The sequence below is a fragment of the Phocoena sinus genome, chromosome 6, assembly GCF_008692025.1.
Source record: "Phocoena sinus isolate mPhoSin1 chromosome 6, mPhoSin1.pri, whole genome shotgun sequence".
NCBI lineage: Eukaryota > Metazoa > Chordata > Mammalia > Artiodactyla > Phocoenidae > Phocoena > Phocoena sinus.
In genome coordinates, this window is record NC_045768.1 from 21,676,545 (window position 1) to 21,701,793 (window position 25,249).

Genomic DNA, 25,249 nt, shown 5'->3' on the forward strand with positions numbered 1-25,249 from the left:
CCCAGCCGCTCCGCGGCATGTGGGATCTTCCCAGACCGGGGCACGAACCCGTGTCCCCTGCATCGGCAGGTGGACTCTCAACCACTGCGCCACCAGGGAAGCCCTAGAAGTTATTTTTTTAAGTGTGGAAAATGATAGTTTTTCTGGAGAGCCAGGAAACTGGCATTTGGTGGCCCAAAGCCTGAAGAAGCAGATTGTAGTGAACAATATGTACACAGATGAGGAAAATAAAATACTTTGAACTGGTAAAAAGTGTACTATGCATTTTTTTCCCAACAATTTCTACATAGTGGCTCTGGAGTAAATCTGAAAATATTATAAAACCTGCACAGGGCCTTCCCTGGCAGTCCAGTGGTTAAGAGTCTGCGCTTCCACTGCAGGGTGTGCAGTTTCAACCCCTGGTGGGGGAAACAAGATCCCACATGCCACGAAGCGCGGCCAAGAAAACAAAACAAAACAAAACAAAAAAACCCTAAAAATATGAACATTGTGTTAATATGTACAAATAGTAACTTGAAGTGTGCATATAATTTAAAACAATTTTAAATTACATGTATTGTAGTTTTTTTTTTTAACCCCACCTCCCATCTCTTTTAGTGGACATTTTTGTGGAGGCCACGTGGCAAATCTAATCCAGTGCAGTTCTCAAAGCTATCTGCTCCACTGATGGCATTCTCTCCTGTTTGAAAGCACTTCTGCATACTTAATTGGGTGTGTGTATGTGTGTATTTACTGGGATTTGGGAAGCAGGGGAGAGAGATCTTTCAGGGTTTATGATGCCATCTTGAAACCAAAAGTCAATTTTTTCTTAGATTAAGTCATTAAAATCTTGATAACCATGGGAAAAAAGAGCTCTCTCTAAATTCTCTTTTAGAAGATATTTGTGTATTGGTCGTGCTCTCTTAAAAGAAGAACACTTTTCTTAAGCTAAATATTTTCTCGGCAATGATCTCATTGCTCCAAATTTAACGCTGGTTCAATATTCTCTTTTAATTCTAGTGACAAATACTGATGAGGAGATAATTTTTTATTCTGTGGTTCCATGAACTCAGCATTGGGTAGGATGTAGTTTTTTTTTTTTTTTGCAAAAAAATATTTGTTTGAAAGCAAAAAATGAGCCAATAGAAAGAACTGATGAAAGGCACACAATCTAACGTAGAATATGAGTATAATGTATTGTACTAACGTAAAATTTTCAAAATTTAAAAAACATGGTTCATGCAAACATACAATGAAAACTTATCTAAGATTTTATTTAACCAATTCATGAGGGACTCAGCAAGATGTTGACTTCAAAGGAGAACTACTAAGATAATAAGGTTTAAAGGAAAATGTGAAGAACATATATGTATATATATTACATATATTTCAGTTAGGAATGATGAAATGAATTTGCTAATAGATGCCAAACTGGGTAACTGATTTATATCATATAAGACAAAATCTAATTAGGTTTATCTTATTTTTTATCTGGCAGAAATCACCCATATCTCTACCGGAAAAATTAACTTGCATTGTTATGGACAAGAATCTTTTGCATTATCATCAACTTTCTGCAAGTTAACTTTACCCCTATAGAGTTATAAATAGCCTAGTCAATAGAAAGTCCATTAAAGGTGCACAACCCTCTAGAATCAATCTCCAGAAGGGCTACTACACAACACCCAGCACCCCACTGAAAAGACACCCAGTAATCTCTTTTGCCCATTTCCAAGTTTTGGATACTTTTCCCTGACATCACCAATTAAAAAAAAAAAAAAAAATATATATATATATATATATATATATACTTATACACATATATACACAAATGTATTTAAATTTATTTCTTTTTCAGGGGAGCACGGCAGAGAAGGAGAAGTATAGGTTGGCTTAAAAATGTCTTGAATGTATTTTTTGTTGAAACAGTGACATGATTTCAAAGTTCATGGAGAGTGGAGCTTAACAAAGAAACTGTCTAAATAATAAGAGATAGTTTGCACTACCTGCACTGTCCATCTCCTACTCCCCAAAGCAGGCTCTTATTTTTGCTGAGCAAAAAATAATTAGCAAGAAAGCCTGCTGCAAAAGGGCCTCGGAAGTGTATTTTTAACGACTTCTTTTTAAGGCTGCACAAGTTGAACCCTTATATGGGCGTGTTCATGGGTGGTTAGGGTTAGAGTGGGCTCAAGGCACAGAGAGAAAACAAGTGAGGATGTGGGTGAAGGAGTGGAAGGCTCTGCTCTTGGGGAGCCCTACAGACATCTCGAGCTGAAAGCCTTCAACCTGGAACTTATTTTTTCTCCCCCTGCAGCCTCTCTACCCTAACTTGCCACAATTCCCTTTGTGTTTCTGTCTCAGTGACTCCTGCCACCATCAACCCAGTTGCCCAAACCAAAAGTTTCGGTGACTTCTGTAATTTCTCTTTCCTGGTCCACCACAGTCCACTGGCCATAAAATCCAGTGGATTCCACCCAATACCACTCTCATTTGCCACTTCTCTCCACACTCATTGTCAGTGCCCTGCTCCTGGGCGTGTCCTCTCTTGTCTGGAGCCCTGAAGCAGCTCCAGGCCGTCTCCCTGCCTCCTCAGACCCAATCCCAATCCCAATCCCACAGAGCCGACCCTGGGAGCCTTTCCTGATGAGGTCGCGCTGCTGAAAACCCCGTGACAGCTTCTGAGCGACCTCCTTGACTTGCTTTATGAAGTCTTCTTTATTTCCGCAGCTCACTGCCGCTCTCCAGCCGTCAGTTCCAATCTGAGGCGGTCCTGCTCGCCATTGCTAGAATACACTCTCTAGTCTGTCTCTTTGCCCACGCCTCTCACCGCTTAGACTCCTCTCCCGCGCCCTTCTCACTCTCAGGTCTTCGCTTACTTCTTCCTGAAGCCTCCCTGACGCCCCAAGCTGAGTGTCCTCGGAGCAGCAGAAAGTCCTACCAGCTCTCTCGCCCCAGACGGTCTTGTCGCCTGGTCAAGCCTGTCGCCCCTGGGTGGCCTGGACTGGCGGCTTCTCGCCCTTGGAGCTCCAGCCACGTCGCCCAGCTCGCTTTCAACTTCTGGAAGATTCCCGCTCCTTCTGCCCCTCACCCCTCTTCCTTTGCCACCCCGGGGGTGCCTCCCTGAGCTCCCGACGGCCTTGGATCCCGCGATCGTTCCACACGCTTAGAGCACGGGAGACAGTTTCCTTCTGGCACAATCCGGGACTCTACGTTCAGCTGTGTCACTAAACCGGACCCGCAGCGTGTCCCCGGGCCCCCCGCGTACCCGGCGCGCAGCAGGGGGCACGGCCAGGTGAAGCCGCGAGTGGCTGAACGAGCGTCACCCCGGCGCGCGGGCCTGGCGGGGAGGAAAGGCCCGCGCACCGCCGCCGCCGCCGCTCCCCAGGACCCCGCAGAGCCCTCAGCTCCCTAGCTTGGCGCCGGAAGCGGCCCGCCCGGCCCCCTCCCCGGGGCGCCCGACGCCTTATCTCGGCGCCTTGGGGCTGCAGGAGGAGTCGCGGGCGCGCCGGGAGGAGGCGGCGGCGGCGGCATGGCCCGGGGGCCCCGGGGCGCCGGCTTCCCGCCTGGGCGCCTGCTGCCGCTCCTGCCGCTGCTCAGCCTGGCCCTCGGCGTGCCCCGAGCGCCGGGCGCGGACGGTGAGTGCAGGCGGGGAGCAGGCGCGGCGCGGGGTGGGGGGGCGGCGGCCCGGACTATGCCGGGCGCGCCCCGGACGCTCCCCCGCCCCTGGGCCGGGCTGGCGAGGAGCCTGGTAGCTGGGCGCAGGTGGGGGATCGGAGGGCGGGGCTCCGAGAAACGGGAGGGCCTCCCGGGCGGGCTTCCCCGCCTCAGGCCCGGTCCCGGGCTGCGGGAAACAAATGCGCAGCGGCCCGGCCCGCGCCCCCGGGGTACCTGGCGCGAGTGGGGGCCGGGCGCGAGCTAGGGGAGAGGCTCTCTCCCCCTCAGGAGAGCCGCGTCCGGCGCGCGAGGGCGTGGAAGGGCGTTCCGCTTGCACTGTCACGCTTCCGGCCCGGCTGTGGCTTTTCCGCGACAAATTCTTGACCCGGAGCAGTTGTCTTTCTACCTTTTAATTTTTTCCCTTTGATGAAGAACCAGATGCTAATACGGTGAGGAAAAAGTGTAAGGAAGTTTACGGGAATAAAGCAGTTATTAAGCCATTCATTCAACAGATGAATGGTCCTTGAATAGTTTCCCTGTGAAGGGTGCGAGGGCCTCGTGCTGGTCCTTACTGAGCTCATATTCTGCAGAAGACAGACAAGCAAATAAGCCATTTCTAGGCAGTTGGAGTAGTTTTTATTCCCCCTGCAGAACGCAGTGTTGAACGTGGTACGAGTTACGCGGAGGATTCAGACACGGAGGGGAGGTGGCATTTACTCAAATAACTGTAATAAAGGCAGAACGCCATCAGTGCTCTGAAGAGGTGGGTGGTCAGAGGAGGGAAAGACTACTTCTGACCAAGGGAATCTGGTGGCCTCATGGATGAGGTGACCTTTGAACTGGGCCAACAACGATTGGTAATATTTGGTTATGGGAAGAGGAGGAAAAGGCACCCCAACTCATAGCAGAGGGCACAGCAGCTCTCCACAAATACGTGTAGAATGAATGAATTCCAGGTGGAGGGGACAAAGTGAGGAACCACACGAAGGCATGAAAGCATGGGGGCTGTGTTTCAGTTTGACTGGTTTGTAGGAGGTGCGTGGGAAATGGGGGGCAGAAAAGCAGATTGGATTTAACCAGAAGGCAGGGTGTTGTGATTGGCAGACCAAGGCATTTAGTCTTAGTTGTTCCTGGGCAGTGAGTAGCCATTGGAAATCACTGCAGCTTTTAGTACAGGGAGTGATGTAAAAGCTGGTATAAGAAAAGCTTCCAGCTTCCTTCATAAAATGAAACACTCCTCCCGTAGTGGATGGCAAATTCTGTGTAAGGAGATATGAGGGGACTTTGTGGCTCAGACTCCTGTTCCCCTCAATTCTCTTTACCTTGGGACTTTTACCATCACTGGACGGTGTTTTTCTTGACAGCCAAACCTCCTGGAGTGGCCATTTTTATACATCAGATGCTCTGGTGGGCTTTCTAACTTCCTTCCCTAACTTGGTCTCCCACGGCAGTGTGCGTAAAAGTTTGCAGATACTTGGAGCCTATTTCAGAATCTGTGTTAAGACTGTAGCCTAGGAAACTGTCCACTGGGGTCCCATTGGCTTGCTGGCCTGAGATGGTTGAACAAAGTAACTACCTAAGGCCATCCATCTGCAACAGCTTAACGGCTGTGGGGTGAATTTTGGGAAATGGAAGCCAGGGTTACCTGGATGAGCCCCCTCTCCTTATGCAGGCATTTCCCCATCATTTACAACTGTGTAGAACCTGGTTTGATTAAGGGCAGGTTTCCTTGCAGTGATCAATGTGGGAACTGACTGGATGCTTAGGGCCATTGAGGAAGTTGTAATATCTGTTCTAGAAGTTCTGAGGCCGGAAGACTGGCCCCACAGTCATGACAGCGGGAGATGAGGACTGCATGTAGGTGATAAGGTAGAAAGGGAACTGGAAGGACTTAATGACAGATGTTAAGGTGCAAAGGAACAGAAAAGAAGTTGGAACACTAAGGGTTTAGGACTGAGTGACTTGGGTATATGGGTCTATGGGAGGAGAAAAAAAGATTTTGGAAGAAAGATGCCTAGTTGTTTTGGAGATCCTGAATTCGAGGTAATGCTAGGACTTTCGGAGAGATGAAACCAACAGGGAGTTGAGACTGTGGACAGTAAGTGTGTGCAAATGATGGAGACTCGATGGTCACTTGAAGTCTTGAGGTTGATAAGAGCTTGAGGACCTTGAGGACCAAGGACAGATTTTGGAAAGACTAAGTTCAGATGGTAGATGCACATGGAGGAGAAAGAGCAGTGGCCACATAGATTGGAGGAAGACTGGGCTAGTAGAGCATCAAGGAAACCAGGGGAAGGGGAGCCAAGTGAGTGGAGACTGAGAACAAGGCTTTGGATTTGGTGACTCTGTCAGTGGAAGCCAGAGCTAGCAGAGCACTGAGGGTGAGAGTCAGATGCAGAGGGCTCAAGTGAGTGCAGGACTTTGGCTGCAGAGTAGATATTCTTTAAAGAAGATAGAAGATAGAAGGAAAGAGAAGTTAGCGTTCAGTTGGGCTGGCCAGGTCAGTGCAAGAAATTTTTTTGCTGGGGGAAGTGGTAAAGCAGACTCCGGCACGAATGAGGGGAATTATTGGGTAGAGGGAGAAACTGAAAATGGAAAAATAAAGGAGATATTTATTGGAGCAGGTCAAAAAGCAAAGTTGGTCTACAAGTGGGAAAGCTCGATAGGGAGAGGGGAGGGAAGGAGAAGAATGGAGAACAGCTCTTCCCTTCCCCCACAGCTAGCTACTTAGTGCTGTTCATTTTTCAAAAGCAGCCCAATTGTCCTCCCTCCTGGAGGCCCCTCTGTACTGTATTACATGGGCCACTACACACTTACTTATATACATACATATTTATAAGGTACCCTTGCTCTATACACTTACACCATATTGCAATGTAATTGTTTACTAGACTAAGAGCTCCTTGTGCGTAGGGACTGTGGCTTGTATTAGGAATCTGGTATGGAAATAAACGAAGACCACTCACATGAGAAAAGGCTGTTTATTCAGAGCTTGCTCTAGCAAAAGAGTCAGCGATCGTCATTTACATTTGTCAGAGACTCACAGGCAGGCCGGGGAGTGTAAAAACTTTACAGTGGAACAGAAAGGAAGGTTTCAGGTATGCCCGGGTTGGTTGGAGGATGTTGCCATTGGGAAGCTGGAGATAGCGTCTCTCTGACAGTAGGCATCTCGTGTGATTGGTTAGGGGAGTGTATTTGGCTTTCTCTGATTGGTCCTAAGTTTGAAGCGTGGGCAAAAATTATGGAAGCTGTCCAATATTGATTAAATCCTGACCACTTGGGACTTATTGCTACAGAGGTTGTGGTTTGACTTCCTAGACCGATGGCCGCAGATTATGGGTCAGAGTTCTATTTTTATGTGTGGTCTGGGGTTGTCCATTTGTATATTCAGTCTCTCACGGTAGCATTGCTGAATTACATTTAATTGTTATCCAACACGTTTCAGGGAGGAGAGAGTGGGGGAGCCAAAGTCAGGTGGCCTGAGTGTGAGGGAAGTGTGAAGTGGTAGTTAGTAGAGCAGGAGGGTGTTGGTGGTGGGCACGGTGCCAAGCCCTAGGGGAACAGAGAGGTTAGGAATGGGCCAGGAGGGCTGGAACCAGTCAGTCCTGTTTCTTAACCTTTTCCTGGCATTGCTCTGAGTCTGGGAGCGGCTGGTGTTTGGGAAGGCCAGAGGGTGTGCAGAGGGCGGGCAGAGGCCTCGAGAGGCTTGGGGAGCGGTGGTAGAGAGGGTTGGGGAAGTTGTTACTGTGTAAAGTACACCTGACTTCCTGAATCGTGCATTCCATAGGCTTGGTCTTCACTCCGTCGTCATGAATCACAGCAGCGTATTCCCTGTTCAGAGTGAGGAAGAGGAGGAAAGAAGGGAAATGGAGCGGGTGCGTGGTTTTGGGAGTGACTTACAGTTGCTCAAAGTAATGTAGCAGGATTAGAGCCAATGAAGATGATCCCTGCCACGGCCTGTGTTCCCCATCCAAGGACTTGGCCCTGAGCACATCCTCAGCTTCTGGTCAAATCCTAAAATGGGCTCCTAGGTCTCTGCAGCCAAAGGTGGCAAGAGGCCTATTGGCCTTAGCTCTGCAGAGGAGACAGGGGTGTTGAATTGCGTGGATCTTAAAAAAAAAAAAAAGGTATTTAGCTTGCTCGAGAATGTGGGGCAGCCTGTTCATGTGTGACATTCAGGACATAAACCTAGGGTGTGGCTGCTTTGCTCAGAGCTCTAAAGCATTGACATTGGGGTGCTCGGCATGGGTTGGTTCCTAGTCTGGAGGCCAGGTGTGGGACCCCCTCTGCAAGTTGGTCTTGTTCAAACAGGAAAATGGTCAGAAGAGGGCAAAAGAGCAAAAGCAGCTGTGGGCTGATAACCGTTTTACACAAGGAAAGGTTCTGGGTTCCTGATGGGGAATGGCAGGCCTGGGTTGGGGAGGAGAAGGGGCTGGATGATGGTTCCCATTGCCCCACAAGGATTATACTGCTTGAAAGAGTAGAGTGCTCTCTGTCTTGGCAGATTTTTGTTTTATTTTTTATTATTATTTTAAAAATATTTTATTTATTTATTTTCATTTTGGATGCATCGTGTCAGTTGCGGCATGCGGGACCTTTCGTTGTGGTGCGCAGGCTCCTCCTTGCAGTGTGTGGGCTTCTCTCTAGTTGTGGTGGGCAGGCTCAGTAGTTGTGGCACAGGCTTGGTTGCCCCACAGCATGTGGGATCTTAGTTCCCTAACCAGGGGTGGAACCCACGTCCCCTGCATTGGAAGGCGGATTCTTTACCACTGGACCACCACGGAAGTCCTTTGGCGGATTTTTAAAGCACAGGCTATGTTTTTGTTTTTTTCTGTGAGGGATGTTGGAGAGGAGGTCTCTCAGGTTCCTTCTGTTTCTGGAATTTGATGCCGTCTCTTACAAGCAATGCAATTTTCCATAGTGTTGCAGAAGACTTGGGAATGCTTTCTCTTCCTGAGCTTTGCGCCCCTTTGCTTATTTCCTCAGGTCATTGGATCTGTTTCCACATGTCTCCACGAGTTTGAGAGACAGGGTCTCAGGAAGGCTGTGCAGTGGGCTTGTTTGGTCTGACCGTGAATGGCTGGGGATGAGATTAAGATTTGAATTCAAGCACTCTATTTGTGCTTTTAACACTTCCTTCTTCCCTTGAAAGTGGACAAAATCTCTTCACTGTTTTGTCACAGTCCAGCTGCTGTTATTTCAAGAGTGCATGTAAGTTGTTGCTTGAGTATTGAAATACAGAGCGAGAGGAGCAGTCCCAGGCTGGCAGCCTCCACTCCATCCTGATGTCGAGGTTTACGTGGTGTGCGGGGGAGGGGAGGGAGGGGTGAGCAGGGCTGAAAGGGTGAGGAAGCTGAATTTCCAACTTCTGAGTCAGGTATTACCCAGAAGGCTGGGAGGATGTGGAGGAAGCAAGGAGTGATCATGGAAATGAAGGTATTATGGTTCCCAGAATATCAGCCCCATGAATAGTTGGGCATCTGTCCACACAGTGATGTTGCTTTGGGTTTTTGCATCAATGCAGCTCTCCATCACTCTCTTCATTAGTATAACTGGGAGTTGGCTAGCTGTCAGTACCTTCATTTACTCATTAACAAAGAGCTGTTGAGTGGTTGTATTAATAATGTCTCACATTCTAATTGCTTTATGTGTATTAACTCATTTACTCTTTAATCCTCAAAACAACCATATGAGGTAGGTTTATTATCATCCTCATATTACAGATTTACAGGAAACGGAGGCACAGAGATTATCAAGGATTACCCAGCTAGCAAGTGGCCAAGCTAGGATTGTAGCCCAAGTGATCTCTCTCTCTCTCTCAACCCTGCTCTGAACCAGTATGTCTCCTACCAGGCACTGCATCATGCATGACTTGTTTCTAACAACAATAACAATATCTATGGAAAGAGACATAGATATTCATGTAAATTAGCTCTTTGTCTAGTGCTTTGAGCTCATACAGCATTTATATTTCTCATTTAATCTTTGCAACACGATCTCCGTCTTACAGATTAAAACCAGAGCTCTGACAGTTTCATTTGCCTTCGATCACATAGGGAACAAGAGAGAAGACTCCAACCGAGGTTGAGACACCAAAACCTGCCTGGTCCTCTCATTGTTCGATGTGGATTTAGCTGGCTTAGTCACTACAGGGTAGAGAAGGGAAGTGAATCTAGGAGCAACCCTCAGCAACCCTCAGCTGGGGGACACAATAAGAGTAACAAAGAGTACTTGTCAGGCTTTTCCTCCTAGATTTTTGGAGTCCGCACTCTCCTGTTTCTCTGCCAGTAATTCTAGGCATCCCTAGGGCAAGGGGAAGAGGGGGATCCCTTGCCCCTGTAGTAGTCCCCTCAGTTACTGTGTGGCAGCCACCTCTCTGCTCTCCTGAGCAGAATCTGCTGAAGACAGAAGTCAAGTCGTCCTTGACTTGGATGTGAAGCTGCTGCCTGACACAGTTCCACCCCCAGGTTATAAGGAAGGCACAGTGGTCTTGACACAGGCCTGGAGAATTCTTCTCCATTGGGTTATTCTCTCTGTCACGTTGGTCCCATAGCTGTGCTGTTCCTCAGTCTAGACTTGGTGAAAGATGTCTTCGGTATTACCTTTGCTTTCCCCAGGATCCTGACGTAAGTCCTTGAGACTGAGGGAGACTTTCAGTGTTGCTGGTAGTGTGGTGCATCTGGGATCTTCTTAGAAATGCAGATTCCCAGGCCCCGCTCACACCTACTGAATCAAACTCTCTGGGGATTCTGTTTTAACAAGCTCTCCAAGTAGGGTGATCAACTGTCTTGGTTTGCACCGAACTGAAGGGCTTCCTGGGCAGGGGACTTTTAGTATTAAAACTGGGTTGAATTGGTTACTCTGTCTCCAGTGATTCTGTGTGTGTGTGTGTGTGTGAGAGAGACAACAGATGTTTATTGTTTTAAGTTGCTAAGTTTTGGAGTAATTCATTATGTAGCAGTAAAAAACTATGAACTAGAAAGGAATAAATATGTAATTAATGTATGCAAAATTTACAATTGTTGCAAAATTGCTTTGTAGACTAGTTGTATACATTTATGCTCTTCTCCAGTGATTCTTAACTGAGTTTTTGACCAATGGACACTATTGTGTGGTCAGAAGCAGCCCCCAACCCCACCCCGGCCCCTGCCTTTCCTTGTATTGAGGTTGTGCTTCCTACCCCCTTTTTTTTTCCCCCAGAAGACAACTTTGTCCCTCAAGCAGTTAGAACTCAGAGGGCCTCCCTACTAGGCCCTGCAGACTGGGCTAATCATGGCTGAACAAGAAGCTTCAGCTGAGGTCCCTCTACCTCTGCAAACCACTTTCTCTTCTGCGGGTGGTCTGGGAAGCCTTTGGTAGACTGGCACACATCTTGTCTTTTTCGCCAGTATGGGAAGCAAACATTTATTGAGGGCTTCGCTGGTGGCGCAGTGGTTGAGAGTCCGCCTGCCGATGCGGGGGACGCAGGTTCGTGCCCCGGTCCGGGAGGATTCCGCGTGCCGCGGAGTGGCTGGGCCTGTGGGCCGTGGCCGCTGCGCCTGTGCGTCCGGAGTCTGTGCTCCGCAACGGGGGAGGCTGCGGCGGTGAGAGGCCCGCGTACCACAAAAAACAAAAACAAAACAAAACAAAAAAACATTTATTGAGCCAAACATGACAGGTACTGTCCTTGGGGCTACATTTATGCTAAATTATTCCTAATGGATCATTAAAACATGTACCCTAAGAATGAAGTGTCAGAACATTAGAGGGAAAGGACTTCAGGGGCCCTTGAATCCCTGCTACTCAAAATGTAGTCCACATGGCAGCTTGTTAGAAATGCAAAATATAGGGTCTCACCCCAGACCAACTGAATCAGAGCCTGTGGTTTAACAAGATCAGAGCCTGTGGGTGGTACTACTTTGCTTCTTAATATTTCGTGTTTATTAGATTCTTTCAACAGTTACATGAAGTAATCACTTTCTATCTAATGTAAGTTTCTGGAACTGGATGGATATAAAAATGCTGCCATCTTTATAAAGATAAGTATTCCATATAGGAAAAAAATCAAACATCTTATCATTTTATTATTTCATTAGTATAGTATAGTGTTTGTGTCAATAGAAAAAAAGAATACAGATACATACATATATATGTATAACCGAATCACTTTGCTGTACACCTGAAACTAACATAATACTGTAAATCAACTATACTTCAGAAAAAAAAGTTTAGTGTATATATCTATTATTGTACTACCCACACACGCTGGGGTGAGTGGTCATCATTATATGGTTGACCACAGCTGGGTTTGTGGAGGTGACCCAGGACCCATTATTTAGAAGGTATTTCCAGGATTTTGGTTGCATGTGATTATGGATTGACAGTGTCGTTATGGTACTGTTTTAAAATGTTGTGTATTAAAATGTTAAAATGGTTAAATAAATTTACCCCATCTTGGTGGACATTTAGTACGGGGACTCATTCTCCCTTCAGCTCTGTCTGTTGCCCCTATAATCAGGAGCCTTCCTGGTCTGTTTTCTCCAGGTTGTAAAACTCCATCTTACGCCAGGGTGAGTTAGGGGATCTGAGCATCTAACTACTCCTCCATATTTTCAACTTGTTCCTTAACTCTCAGCCCCTACTCTTTATGCTTGCCTTCTGGGGTGCTAAGTGACTCCATGCCTGAGCCTTTCAAGTTGGCTTTTATTTACGTTTTAAATTTTATTTTAATTAATGTCCCCTCCTTCCCTCCCTCCCTCCCTTCTTTCCTTCCTTCCTTCCTTTCTTCCTTTCTTTGCTTCCTTCCTTCCTTGGCTTTTACTTCTTCCTCTCAGGCAGTTCCCATATGTCCATCTCTTTCATCTTCTGAAATATTGTCAACATCCTTGTCTGCTGTCATCTTCTCTCCCAGAGTTTATACCTTTCTGGTCCTTGATTTCATTTTTAAATTTTTGGTGAGGGTTGCAGGTGTATTAAATCTGCTGTGTTTAACTGGAAGTCTTTCATTTGTACTTTAAAAGAAATTGTTATGTATTTTTTGTTACAAGCTCTTTCTTATTCCTAATGTTGTATGTTTGTATATACCCTTGTTTTCCTTCACTGGTCTTGAGTTTTGACTACTGGTCTTTATGATGCACTGACTTTGGCAAAAGTTTTTTGTTTTTCCAATGAATTTGAATATATTTTCTTTTTAATCTTTATTGAGTCCTAACCACCCCCCTCTTAAACCCCTATTTTGTTTTTTTCCTTTTTATCAAGCTTCTTGTATTAAAATTTTAGTTTCCCCCATTCCCCCAGCTGCCTGCTTTTCTTTCTCTCTTTTAAAATATAAAAACATGTCAAACTCAAATTTTCTGGTGTAGATAAGCTTTTATGTCTGGTATTAAACATTTCAATGTTGATATCCTCTTTGCCCCAAGAATTATTTAGGAGAGTGTTCTGTAGTTTCCAAGTAGGTTTTCTTTTGGGAATGCAAGTCTTATGTTTTATTTTGTAGTTTTATTACATTATTACATGGTAGTCAGTATGACCTCTATAATTTCTACTTTTTTGAAACTTGTTGCATTTTTCTTTATGGTCTGGGATATAATAAATTTTGTAAATATCCTATGGTTAATTTAGTATTAGTGATAAGCATGGCTTGTCTCATTTTTGTGTTATATTTTGTTTTAAAAAAAAATAAAGTGGGCTTCCCTGGTGGCGCAGTGGTTGAGAGTCCACCTGCCGATGCAGGGGACACGGGTTCGTGCCCCGGTCCAGGAAGATCCCACATGCCACGGAGCGGCTGGACCCGTGAGCCATGGCCACTAAGCCTGTGCGTCCGGAGCCTGTGCTCCGCAACGGGAGAGGCCACAACAGTGAGAGGCCCGCATACAGCAAAACAACAACAACAAAATAACAAAACCAAGCGTGGTTAAGAGAATTTATATATATCCCTTTCTCAGTTGGTTTCATGCCTAGAGCAGCCTGAGACTTAAGTCTTTATTACCTGGGTGGTAATGGGGCCAAGACTAAGATGAAATTCCATGCTGATATGTTCTCCTTACTAGGCCACGCCTGATATTACAGACACTGGGAGTGCAACACAGTACCCCACATAGCCTCGGGTAGAAATTTGTGTTTGATCTTGGGCCATGTATCACCATCTGGTAGATTTGAATGTTTCAGGAATTTTAGCCCCAAACATTTTTGCTGCTTATCTAAATAATTGGGATCTGGTCATCCTGCTGGGACCTGGCTGTTATCTCACTGACATTTTAAACACATTCACCACTGTTTCCTTATAAGGAAAATGGATAGGGCAATAGACGAGTTCTTCTTCCTTCCATTTGCTTTTTAAGTTGTAGGCAGTAGGACTGCAGTTTCCTTTATCCAGTTGGTCAATAAAAATACACTGAATGTTTATACCATGCCATAATGATGTATGGGCAAATGACATAATCCCTGTCCTTGAGACGCTCGTTCATAATAGCAAGCTGGGAAAACAGAGGTGGAATAGAATATACTGACAAATTAATATGGTTGATATGGAAATGTACAAGTGTTAGGGGCGCACAGAGGAAGATTTAATTTTCCTCAAGAATGGAGGAATGTGGAAGACCTTAGGGAGAGTGTGATGATTAAACTGGGTCTTGAAATAGGAATAGATGCTAGTTGGACAGAGAAGGAAAGATAGGCATTCTAGACGAAGGGAGCATCGTGACTATGGCATGACATAAGACAGAGGATAGCATGTATGTATGGGAAAGAGTAGCTGGCCTCTTGCCTGGAGAACACTGTGTGTATTTGGGTTTGGGAGCAGTGAGGCTGCAGGAGTTAGTCTGGGGTTAGACGGAAAAGAGCATTGATTGCCAGGTAGAGGGATTTGCACTTTACTCCGTGGGCAACGGGTAGCTAAGAATGGGATAAGGTCTACCCTTCATAATTTTGGTATTCAAATTTTGGTTCTGCATTTTAACTGTTTATTACCCAAAATGTGACTCACCTAGAGTAGGTGATTGAAATGTTCTTTTCCTGATATATATAATTTATGATTCAGCTTTAGATGTCTGTGCCACTTGCCATGAACATGCTACCTGCTTGCAAAGAGGAGGGAAGAAGATGTGTATTTGCAAATATGGATTTGTGGGCAATGGGAGGACTCAATGTATTGGTAAGTTCTGAATCCTGGGTTAAGTTGAAAAGTTGAGTCAAGAAACAAGATTCTCTAGAGTTAAAGAGTTGATGTCCTTGCGGGGAAAACATTATTTTGTTCATGTGTTTTTATTACAAGAAGTTTTGTCAATTATAATAAGTCTTTGTTTTAGTGTTGGGATCCTTTCTCTAGCGTTTCCAAGGAATTATCCCTCATGTTAGAGGTCATTGAACTTGAATCTCTGGAAACTCTCTGACCTAACACAGATTTGAAATCTGTTTTAACTCTTGAGTTTAACTTAACAACTCGAGTGACTATTGCATTTTTTAATTTCTCTAGTTGTTTTGATAGGAAACTATTTAGTACCATGGGGAAAAACAAAACACAGTTGCCAACTTTTTGGCTGATTAGTGAAATACTGTTGCTTTGAGTCTCATGTCTACCAGGATCCATCCTCCAAATTTTTTGTAGTTGTGACCCTTTAGGGTCTTGGATGACTTAAAGGAATACAGAAACCTTTAGGCTAGAAACATCTGGGATAATTTTTTGTCTCATAGCATTCACCATGCCATGAGAGTCAGACAATATCCAGGTTCAAGCCCCATTCAGAGACAGGGAGAGTTTCATAGTAACTTTGTAGTAGTGAATGTTAAGATAATCACAGTTTCCTCCCAGCAACCATGTTACCTGCAGTAAAAATATGGATAGTTTTGCCTTGTAGCTGTGGATTGACAGTATATACGGCCTTGTTGTGGTATCTTTGTTTTTGTTTTGTTTTGTTTTTCCTCCCTAAAGAAAAACGGCAATTAAGTCCTGAGTTTAAAAAGCCATATTCTACTTCACAGGTACACGTTTTCACAATCACACACCATTGCCCGTTCCTGCAGGCTGGAGTTGGGCCTTCTCTCTTTAGAATTCTGCCCATAAGATTCTTCCCCCACTGCTTACGAGCAGGTGCTTGGAAATGAAGTCGGGATTGGGGAGCACGGACAAAGCTTTTCTACTCCCTCCCCTACTGAAGTCCTCCTTTCGTGAAAGCTCACTGCAATCTTGATTGTTCTTTGACTTCTGAGCAATAGAAACGTCTCTGAGTGGGTGGAGGGGGCTTTATTAATTTATGTGGTACTTGCTCCCAAACACTACACACTGCATATCCCAGTACTTGGCCTGATGAGACCATGCCGTAGGTTACAGGTAAGATCATAGGTGTGCCAGAGGTGCTATAACATGGTATTACGTCAAGGAACCTAAGAATTCTAGAATCTCATACATACACAGATGTCCCTTCTGATGAAGTCTGCAGGGGAGATACGCCTCAGAAACAATGGCAAAGGACAGGAATATTCCATCTTATGCACAGGTGGACTTGTATCTGAAACCCCTGTGCCCTGCTCAGTAAGCTGGACTGACTGGACACTTGGCCTGGCAATGCCTTGAGGGTCTGTTCTGCTAGTCTGAGCTCTTATGCAGATCTTACCTGGAATAGCGTTCCAGGTTTAATTAAATTTAAAAAAAGGTAATATAAGAAAAATGAAAAAAATAAAACCCCACCAGATTTTGAGTGGGGCTGGTGGGGGGCAGGGGGGGTTGGCTCTTGAGTTAGCAGGAATGGAGTGCAATTGTGGGAGGTGACTGAACTGCTTTGAGGGAACCAGTAGTGGAGTAAAACACTAAATAACAGACAAGAAAACTCCAGTTCATAAGTTGATGATATCCCCCCGCCAAAAAACTAGCTGGTTAGATCAGCTCTCAAAGGATGCAAAAGAAATTGGTCACAGGAGTTTCCTCTGATGGTAGAGGCTAGGGCAGAGTCAGCAAACTGGAGCTTGGGGGCCGAACTTCACTGCTGCCTGTTTTTCATTACTAATTTGTTTACTGATTGTCTGGGACTGCTTTTGTGCTCCAAGGTATGCATGAGTAGTTGCAATTGGAGACCTACGACTGGCCTTTGACAGAAAATGTTTGCTGACCCCTGGGCTGGAGGACAGAGATGGGAGGGAGGTTTACTTTCATTTTACATTGATGTCAAATTGTTGAATTAGAAATACTCCGGGCAGGTTCTGTGGTCTCATCAAGAATCCCATGTTCCAGCCCCTCCTCACTGGGTGATTAACATTATTTATATGGATCACTGACGATTAGCAGGAGCTGCTTCTGTCTCAATATTAGCCCTGCCCCTGGGTGAGGCTTGAGCACTAATTCCATTGTGTCTCCCGGTAACCCAGAAGTAACAAATTTTCCAGTTAATCATTGGATGTAAAATCATCCTACTCTGGTTTTTGTTAAAAAAAAAAAAAAGCTAGAGAATGGTTGGGCTGGAAAAGTGGGATTCTGTTGGATTTGTTTTCCCAGGCCTATGACAAGATCTTTCTAAGTGTGGAGAAGTTCAAAAAGCATTCCCTTCTCCCAATCTTCAAATAAGATGGACTATCAGATTGAGATGTTGGATTTCTCTTGTGGTTTTGTAATACACCAGGTGCAAGACTACGAGGGGCCCGTGTCCTGTAGTCTGAGAAGCATAGTGAGGGGAGAAGAGGCTGGGGAAATAGATCTTTCTGCTGTTGTCACAGAATATTGATTCTCAAGTCCATAACACAGGAGAACAGTCTGGGTGGTTGATCGTGGTTTGGATTGACAGCCCTTTCTGTGCGTTGTCTCAATGTATCAACAGATAAAAATGAGTGCCAGTTCGGAACCACCGTGGTCTGTGGGAACCACACATCTTGTCACAATACACTCGGAGGATTTTATTGCATTTGCCTAGAAGGATATCGAGCCACAAACAACAACAAGGCGTTCATCCCCAATGACGGCACCTTTTGCACAGGTACTCGGGAAGGGGGCTGCAGTGATGGCAACATGGTGATGGCAGGACGGTGCCTGGTACCTGGGATGTGGAGGAGGGCGAGCGTGGAGACAGGACATAGTGTGATTTAAGGGAGGGACTCTCCTTTGTCTATGAGGGAAATTTGGACTTGGACTGGGTATTAGTTCATATTAGGGAATTATTGTTCACTTTGTTAGAGGGAATAACTGTACTGAGGTATTTAGGATAACATTCTTATTTTGGGAGCTGCATGCTGAAGTACCTAGGGGTGTTATTATGAAGTATCTAGTGTTATTTTATCTGTAAGGTACTTTAAATGGCAAAATGTGAACGATTGTTGAATCTTGGGGGTAGGGGTGGCACTAGGGGAGACTGTAATATTCTTTTTCTTGTTCTGTGTGTTTGAAAAGTTTTATAACAAGCAACGGGGGGGCTCCCCGAGATGGTGTGCCATCTGCAGTTTCCTTGGAGTGACTCTGGTACCCGCCAGCTCTGTGCACATTGCCCACAGGGTGGGCCCTGTGATGCAGCAGCATGCCGCACCTGTTAAGAGATGTGGGCTTGTCTCCTGGAGGAATAAGTTGAGTGAGGAGTGAATAAGTCGAGCTTTTAGGACCTCAGTAGCTTTGAAGGTCAGATTTTGGGCATATGTTGGTCAAATACAAGGGGTGGGCAAAACCCTCCTAATTTTCAGTAGCTCCTGTATTATCTGAACTCTATTTACAGCCTGTCATGATAATATAGCTCTTAGTTTTTCTAAGAGAATCTTTGAACAGTAATGAAGAGGAAAGGCAGGAAAAGACTCCTGGTTCTAAGATGGCTTTGCATAGTCTTAATGACTCTCCTTAAAAGCTTTGTGATATTTAAAGGTTTGGGGGAGAAAAAAAGAGAGAGGAGAGCATTTTTTATCTTTGTACCCACCAGGAACCACAGGTTTTGATGCTCAGATCCATTCTCCCTCTCGACCTGTACCAAGGTAAAAATCCCTCAAAGGGAACATTTGATTTATTCTTGGCACGACGAATGAACACATTCCCTCAAAGAAAACATTTTACAATATCTTGTTGTTTTAGTAGCAAATTACTTGCTACATGATTGCAGAAGTGCAGTGTTGCAGATAAATTAGGTGCCTTAAAAAAAAAAAGTTACTAATTAAAAAAAAAACAACCTTGGGACTACCCTGGTGGTCCAGCGGTTAACACTCTGTGCTCCCAACGCAGGGGGCCCGGCTCGATTCCCGGTCAGGGAACTAGGTCCCGCATGCTGCAACTAAGAGCCCACATGCCGCAAGGAAGATCCTGCTCAGGGCAACGAAGATCCTGTGTGCTGCAACTAAGACCTGGCGCGGCCAAATAAATAAATAAATATTAAAAAAACAACCCCTTGGGCTTCTCTGGTGGCGCAGTGGTTGAGAGTCCGCCTGCCGATGCAGGGGACACGGGTTTGTGCCCCGGTCCGGGAAGATCCCACATGCCGCGGAGCGGCTGGGCCCGTGAGCCATGGCCGCTGAGCCTGTGTGTCCAGAGCCTGTGCTCCGCAACAGGAGAGGCCACAACAGTGAGAGGCCCGCGTACCACAAAAAACAAAAACAAAAAAAAACAACCCTTACAAGATGATGATCTGGTGTTCAGTTCATTCAATATATTTACATTTTTCACGCGCTTTCTATGTGCCAAGGCTATGCTAGTGGGAGGTGACGGCAGACAGCTAATTTCGTATCAAGTGTTAGTCATAGGTAAGCAAAGGGCACTTTCCAGAATCCAGAATCTGTGGGGGCACTTACCTTGGAAGTGGGTGAGAGACTGGAGGACGTGATACCTGAAATTGTGTTTTCAAGGCTGTGGGAGTTTGACAGGAAAAACTTTTGTAACTGTATATATCAGTATAGTTTCCCAGAATGCTTTCTGTTTTTAAAAAGGTAGGAAGAAGAAGAAGAAGAAAGAAATATTTTATGCAAGATCCAAAGAGAGGTCAGCCTAGGAAGAACCAATCTTCCTGGAATAAAATCCTGATCTAGGCTCTGCTTCTGTTTATTCTACTCCTTGTAACTATTTAGTGACCTTCCCCTTCTTAAAAAAAAAAGAAAATTGAGACATAGTTCACAAACCATAAGATCTACCCTTTTGAAGGGTACAATTCAGTTGTTTTCAGTATAATTCACAAAGCTGTGCAATAATCTCCACTATCTAGTTTTAGAACATCTCATTAACACCAAAAAGAAGTCCCATATCCATTGGCAGTTATTCCCATGACCTTTTTTTTTTTTGAGGTCCCCATTTACCGCTCTGTAAAAGCCGATGGATGACTTTTCCTGATGACACTGAGTTTCTTCCATAATCACAGTTGCCACAGAAACGTCAGTGTCTTTAGGTGGGGCAGAAGCTTAGCAAGTTTTGGGGTATCAGCAGTTATCCAATGCTTGCCTGGAACCAGAAGATTGTGAATCCTAGTTGTTGAATTCTGAGAAATCCTGGGACCTGGTGTTTATTGTACTCTGCAGGGCTCAAGTCAAGTTCAGGAGCTTGTTGCAGGTAGGCCTCTGGATGTCACTGCTTATAGATGAGGAATGAGTTGCAGGGGTTCTAGTGCTGGAGAACCTGCAGATGTTCTGGCCCCCAGGCTGCCTCCGGAATGACTCCTGGCGATCATGGGAACTTTGCTATGAGCCATAACCCAGAGGAAGAAGCTCTGTGGTACTTGTGGTGTGAGGGCATTCCAAAATGCCAGAGGCCTTGGCAAACATGCCATTGTCCCTCTTGGGTAGTGATGGGGCCATGCCTGAGTTCCTCCTGCGGTTTATCATCTCCCACACTTTACTCTTGCCTCTTCCCTGCCTTTTGACTTGAGTGGGTCAAGAGTAAGTGGAGACAGACTTCCCTGGTGGTCCAGTGGGTAGGAATCCGTGCTCCCAATGCAGGGGGCCCTGGTTCGGTCCCTGGTCAGGGAACTAGATCCCACGTGCCTGCCGCAACTGAGAAGCCCGCATACCACAACTAAAGATCCTGCATGCCGCAACTAAGACCCGGTGCAGCCCAAATAAATAAATAAAAGAGTAAGTGGAGAGAGATGAGACTGATGTGAAAATAAGGCTCAGGGCTGTCATCTCTCTACCAGCATGACTCCAGATAGGCATGGCCCTGGTGTGTGTGCCAAATAGGCATTGATCCCAGCGTTCAGGGTCTGCTGAAAACTGCAAAATACTCTTTCTGTGCCTTTGAATTCCCCAGCTCTTGGGAATCCATCTTGGCTCTATTGACAACAGCAACGTTCTTTTTCATAAGCTCGTTTCCTGCAGTATAAGGGCCTAATGCCATTTCTTCTAGAGAAATGTAACAGCACTTCAGCTTTGGCTGAGAAATGAGAAAAATGGGGGTTGGGTGTGTGTGGGGGGAGGAACCTGGAGGGAGTGAATGCTTTGCTTTGCCATTTGTCATCTCCTGGAACCTGCTGCCCCAAACCTGTATCCCATAGGTCTGCCCATGGTGAAGTAAACACCTTCATTCCTACACGTAAATCACTACCACAGCTGAGACCAGTGTAGTCTGTTGGCGTCTCTCGCAGGTCAGGAGCCTTGTTTTCCATGTGAGCCTCTGCCCACAAGCTTCTCAGCTGCCCTGTTGTTTCGGGTCCCGGAGCAGCCTGCTGTGGTCTCAGACACAAATGCTCAGCCCCATCGAGATGCTGCTTGCTAGACGTGGGCTGTGCTCACTAGCCTTGCAGCCATCCTGAGATTTCTCCCAGTGCTGTCTCCAACAGAACTTTGCTGCCCAAATCCCAATCCTTTGTTTTAGCTGGATTTATTCCTAGAGTCATGCTTTACCACTCTGGAAGAAAGAAGAAGCAAGGCAGGATAAACCCAAGGGAAAAATCACACTGGGGACGTGTTGCTCGCTACTGCCCAGAGTAGTGCTCATAGCCATTAGCTCCTTGCCTTACTCCCTGTGGAATCCCCTGCCTCCTGCTTAGGTCTCCAACTGTGGTGGGTGACGGCCTCAGACCCCTGCTACTGCCCCAGTGCCTTGGAAGAAGAGGCCAAAGATTCTCAATCAAAAGATGGTTAAAACAAAGGTCCATCCCCCCAAATGCCACAGGCCTTGACTAAGGCACCATTGTCACTCTTGGGGAGTGATGGGGCCATGCCTGAGCTCCCCCTACAGGTTAACATCTCCCACCCTTTACTCTTGCCTCTTACTCGCTCAAGCCTCAGGGTATAGATAACCCAGGTTCTTTCCAAAGGCCCTGTTGAGTATAGTAAAATATATACACAGGGTTCTTTTTTACTCTATTAATTTAAAGTTTTGGGAGGAGTAATAGGGACAGGAGCTGGGCTTAAGTTTATTTTTGAACTGTCTGTAAAGTAGGCTTTCCTAAGCAAACTATCAATATTAGCAAGATTGTGAAGGAGGTGCTTAGCCCTTTAAGTTCAGGCTCTTTGTTCATGGCCAGCGCATCTCTGAGCATGGATATGTTGTTTTTGTTTTTTTTAATATTTATTTATTTATTTTGGCTGCACCAGGTCTTAGTTGCACGGCACGTGGGGTCTTTAGCTGGGCATGTGGGATCTAGTTCCCCAACCAGGGATCGAACCTGGGACGCCTGCGTTGGGAGCCTGCTGTCTTACCCACTGGACCACCAGGGAAGTCCCCATGAATATGGTTTGAAAATGGTTTTCCACTTATTCAGCTACTGCTTTTGCAAAAGTTATGTGTCAAGAAAGGATGGAGCCGCTACCCTAGGCTGAAGCTCTGGAATAGAGTCTGGGTGAATGGGTCATTCACTTCTTTCTTTTTAAATTGAAGTATAGTTGATTTACAATGTTGTGTTAGTTTCAAGTGTACAGCAAAGTGATTCAGTTATATATATAACTTTATATATATATTATTTTCCCTTATAGGTAATTACAAAATATTGAGTATAGTTCCCTGTGCTATACAGTAAGTCCTTGCTGGTTATCTATTTTATATGCAGTAGTGTATATATGATAATCCCAAACTCCTAATTTATCCCTCCTCCCCACTTTCCATAGTTTACTTCTGATTATAATGATCCAAAATTGTTCTTGCCAAAAGGAGACAGAAGAATAAGTCAGTATTTCCCCCAGAGAAGAAATATAGCTTTATTTTGTCCATTTATTTTAAAAAATACTTATGTAGAAAAGTCAAGCAATTATGGACACATATAAAGGAGAAAGAAAAAAAATTACCTAATATTAACCCAGAGTCAACAACTCTTTTTTTTTTTTTTTGGCTGTGTTGCATCTTCATTGCTGTGCGCAGGCTTTCTCTAGTTGTGGCGAGCGGGGGCTACTCTTTGTTTCAGTGCGCGGGCTTCTCATTGTGGTGGCTTCTCTTGTTGCAGAGCACGGGCTTTAGGCGCGTTGGCTTCAGTAGTTGCAGCACGTGAGCTCAGTAGTTGTGGCTCGCGGGCTCTAGAGCACAGGCTCAGTAGTTGTGCACGGGCTTTGTTGTTCCATGGCATGTGGGATCTTCCTGGACCAGGGATTGAACCTGTGTCCCCTGCATTGGCAGGCGGATTCTTAAGCACTGAGCCACCAGGGAAGTCCCTGAATGGAATTTATTACATGGCTGTACCATGTTACTTAACTCATTTTTTCCCTATTGTGATTGTTTTTCTGTTTTTTGCCATTATAAGTAATGCTCTAATGAACATTTTTGTACTTACATTCTTACAAGTAATTATCTCCTTGTTATAAATTCTGGAAAATAATTTCTATGTCAAAGGGATACCTACACATTTTACATTTTGATACATAGTGCCAAACTGTATTCCAGAAAGTTCATACCAATATTCTGTCTCACTAATCATTTCATGAAGGTCTTCATTTCTTCACATCCTTGCCAACACTGGATAATATCAATAAATGATATGAAGTTAACAGTTCTGATTTTATTTTATTTATTTATTTATTTTTTTTAAAATCCATTCATTTATTTATTTATTTTTTTTAAAATGGTGTTTTCTTTTTTTTTTTTTTTAAATTAATTCATTTATTTATTTATTTTTTTTGGCTGTGTAGGGTCTTCGTTTCTGTGCGAGGGCTTTCTCTAGTTGCAGCGAGCGGGGGCCACTCTTCATCGCCGTGCACGGGCCTCTCACTGTCGTGGCCTCTCTTGTTGCGGAGCACAGGCTCCAGACACACAGGCTCAGTAGTTGTGGCTCACGGGCCCAGTCGCTCCGTGGCATGTGGGATCTTCCCAGACCAGGGCTCGAACCCGTGTCCCCTGCATTGGCAGGCAGATTCTCAACCACTGCGCCACCAGGGAAGCCCCAACAGTTCTGATTTTAAATGGGTGTTTGTGTTCCTCTAACGTGGTTTCTTAAGATGTAGGTTTCTGAGCTGAACTTGGCATTTGAGGAGGGAAGGTGGCCTCTATCTTAGAGCATTTAGATCCAGGGCAACAAGCCATGTGGCCACTCCCCTGATTCCAGCCAAGAATCCTGTGACAGTGAGTGTATGCATGTGCACACTCATTGCTCATGGTCAGGGTCAGGGTTATGAAGGAGTGGCTTGTGCTCCAGGAAGAACTGAGTCAGTAGAGAGGCGAGGTCCACTCACTTATTAGCTAACACGTATTGAGGACCAAAGGTCAGCCAGGCACTGTGCTAAGTGCTTTCCACTTTCCATTTAATCTCTGCAAAAAGACCTACTATAATTAACTTCATTTTACAGAAGTGATTTGGAAAGGTCAAGGAACAGGTATTAGTACAAATAGTAAGTAGCAGACCCGGTTCTCAAACCTGGGTCTGTTTGATGTTCAAATCCATGAAAAGACTTTAAATATAGAACACTAGGGCCCTGGCACGAGGTCAGAGTGTCCTGCTCGGTTTTGCTACTTTCTACCAAGGAGTTATTCTGGCTGTGGGTAAAATTAAATAATCCTAAATATAGAATGGGGCATAGGGAATTTTCTCCCTTGATTAGTTAAGTATGTTAATAAGGTTGCTCAGAACATTTTTTCTTCACAAACAAACATGTTGTAACCTTGGACACCCCATGGAATCTACCACTACGTGGAGAAGCTGTTCTGATGAATTTAACGTGTTTATCCAGCCAAGATTCTAGAAGTTTATTTGCTTATTTTTAAAATTTATTTATTTATTTTTGGCTATGTCAGGTCTTAGTTGCAGCAGGCAGGATCTTTGTTGAGGCATTTGGGATCTTTCGTTGCAGTGCGCAGGCTTCTCTCTAGTTGCAGTGTGAGGGTTTTCTCTTCTCTAGTTGTGGCCCACAGGTTCCATAGCACGTGGGCTCTGTAGTTTGCAGCACACAGGCTCTCTCGTTGAGGCATATGAGCTCAGTAGTTGTGGCGCGTGGGCTTAGTTGCCCCGCGGAATGTGGGATCCTAGTTCCCCGACCAGGGATCGAACCCGCGTCCTCTGCATTGGAAGGTGGATTCTTCACCACTGGACCGCCAGAGAAGTCCCCCTAGAAGTTTAGAAAAGGGCTGGTTTGTGAGCATTAGGAGGTAGCAGGGGATTAAAAGTCAAAATCGTGTCATACTCATCTCAGTGATACAGGGTAGATACATCTAGACATCCTTAAGGCAATTGATATCTTTGACAATCTCTATGGGCAAGATAGAGAATTCTTGATTGGATGATGGTACAATTAGACTGTAAAGGGAGGAAGGGTGTGGCATAGTGATTAAGAATAA

General features: G+C 45.3%; 1 protein-coding gene across 8 annotated transcripts in view; it reads left to right on the top strand.

The window, feature by feature from the left end:
- Positions 1-1,308: 1,308 nt before the first annotated feature.
- Positions 1,309-25,249, top strand: part of SUSD1 (sushi domain containing 1) — a 144,369-nt gene continuing 120,428 nt past the window's right edge. For 7 of the 8 annotated variants that reach the window (XR_004350309.1, XR_004350310.1, XM_032634457.1 and 4 more), the window contains exons 1-3: positions 1,309-3,614; positions 14,651-14,764; positions 17,418-17,573. Coding sequence is in view for 6 of the 8 variants with exons in the window: in XM_032634457.1 (XP_032490348.1) it covers positions 3,509-3,614; positions 14,651-14,764; positions 17,418-17,573 (376 nt within the window). In the remaining 2 variants the exon portion in view is untranslated. The remainder of the gene's footprint in view (positions 3,615-14,650; positions 14,765-17,417; positions 17,574-25,249) is intronic. The other variant, XM_032634455.1, reaches the window with a different exon arrangement.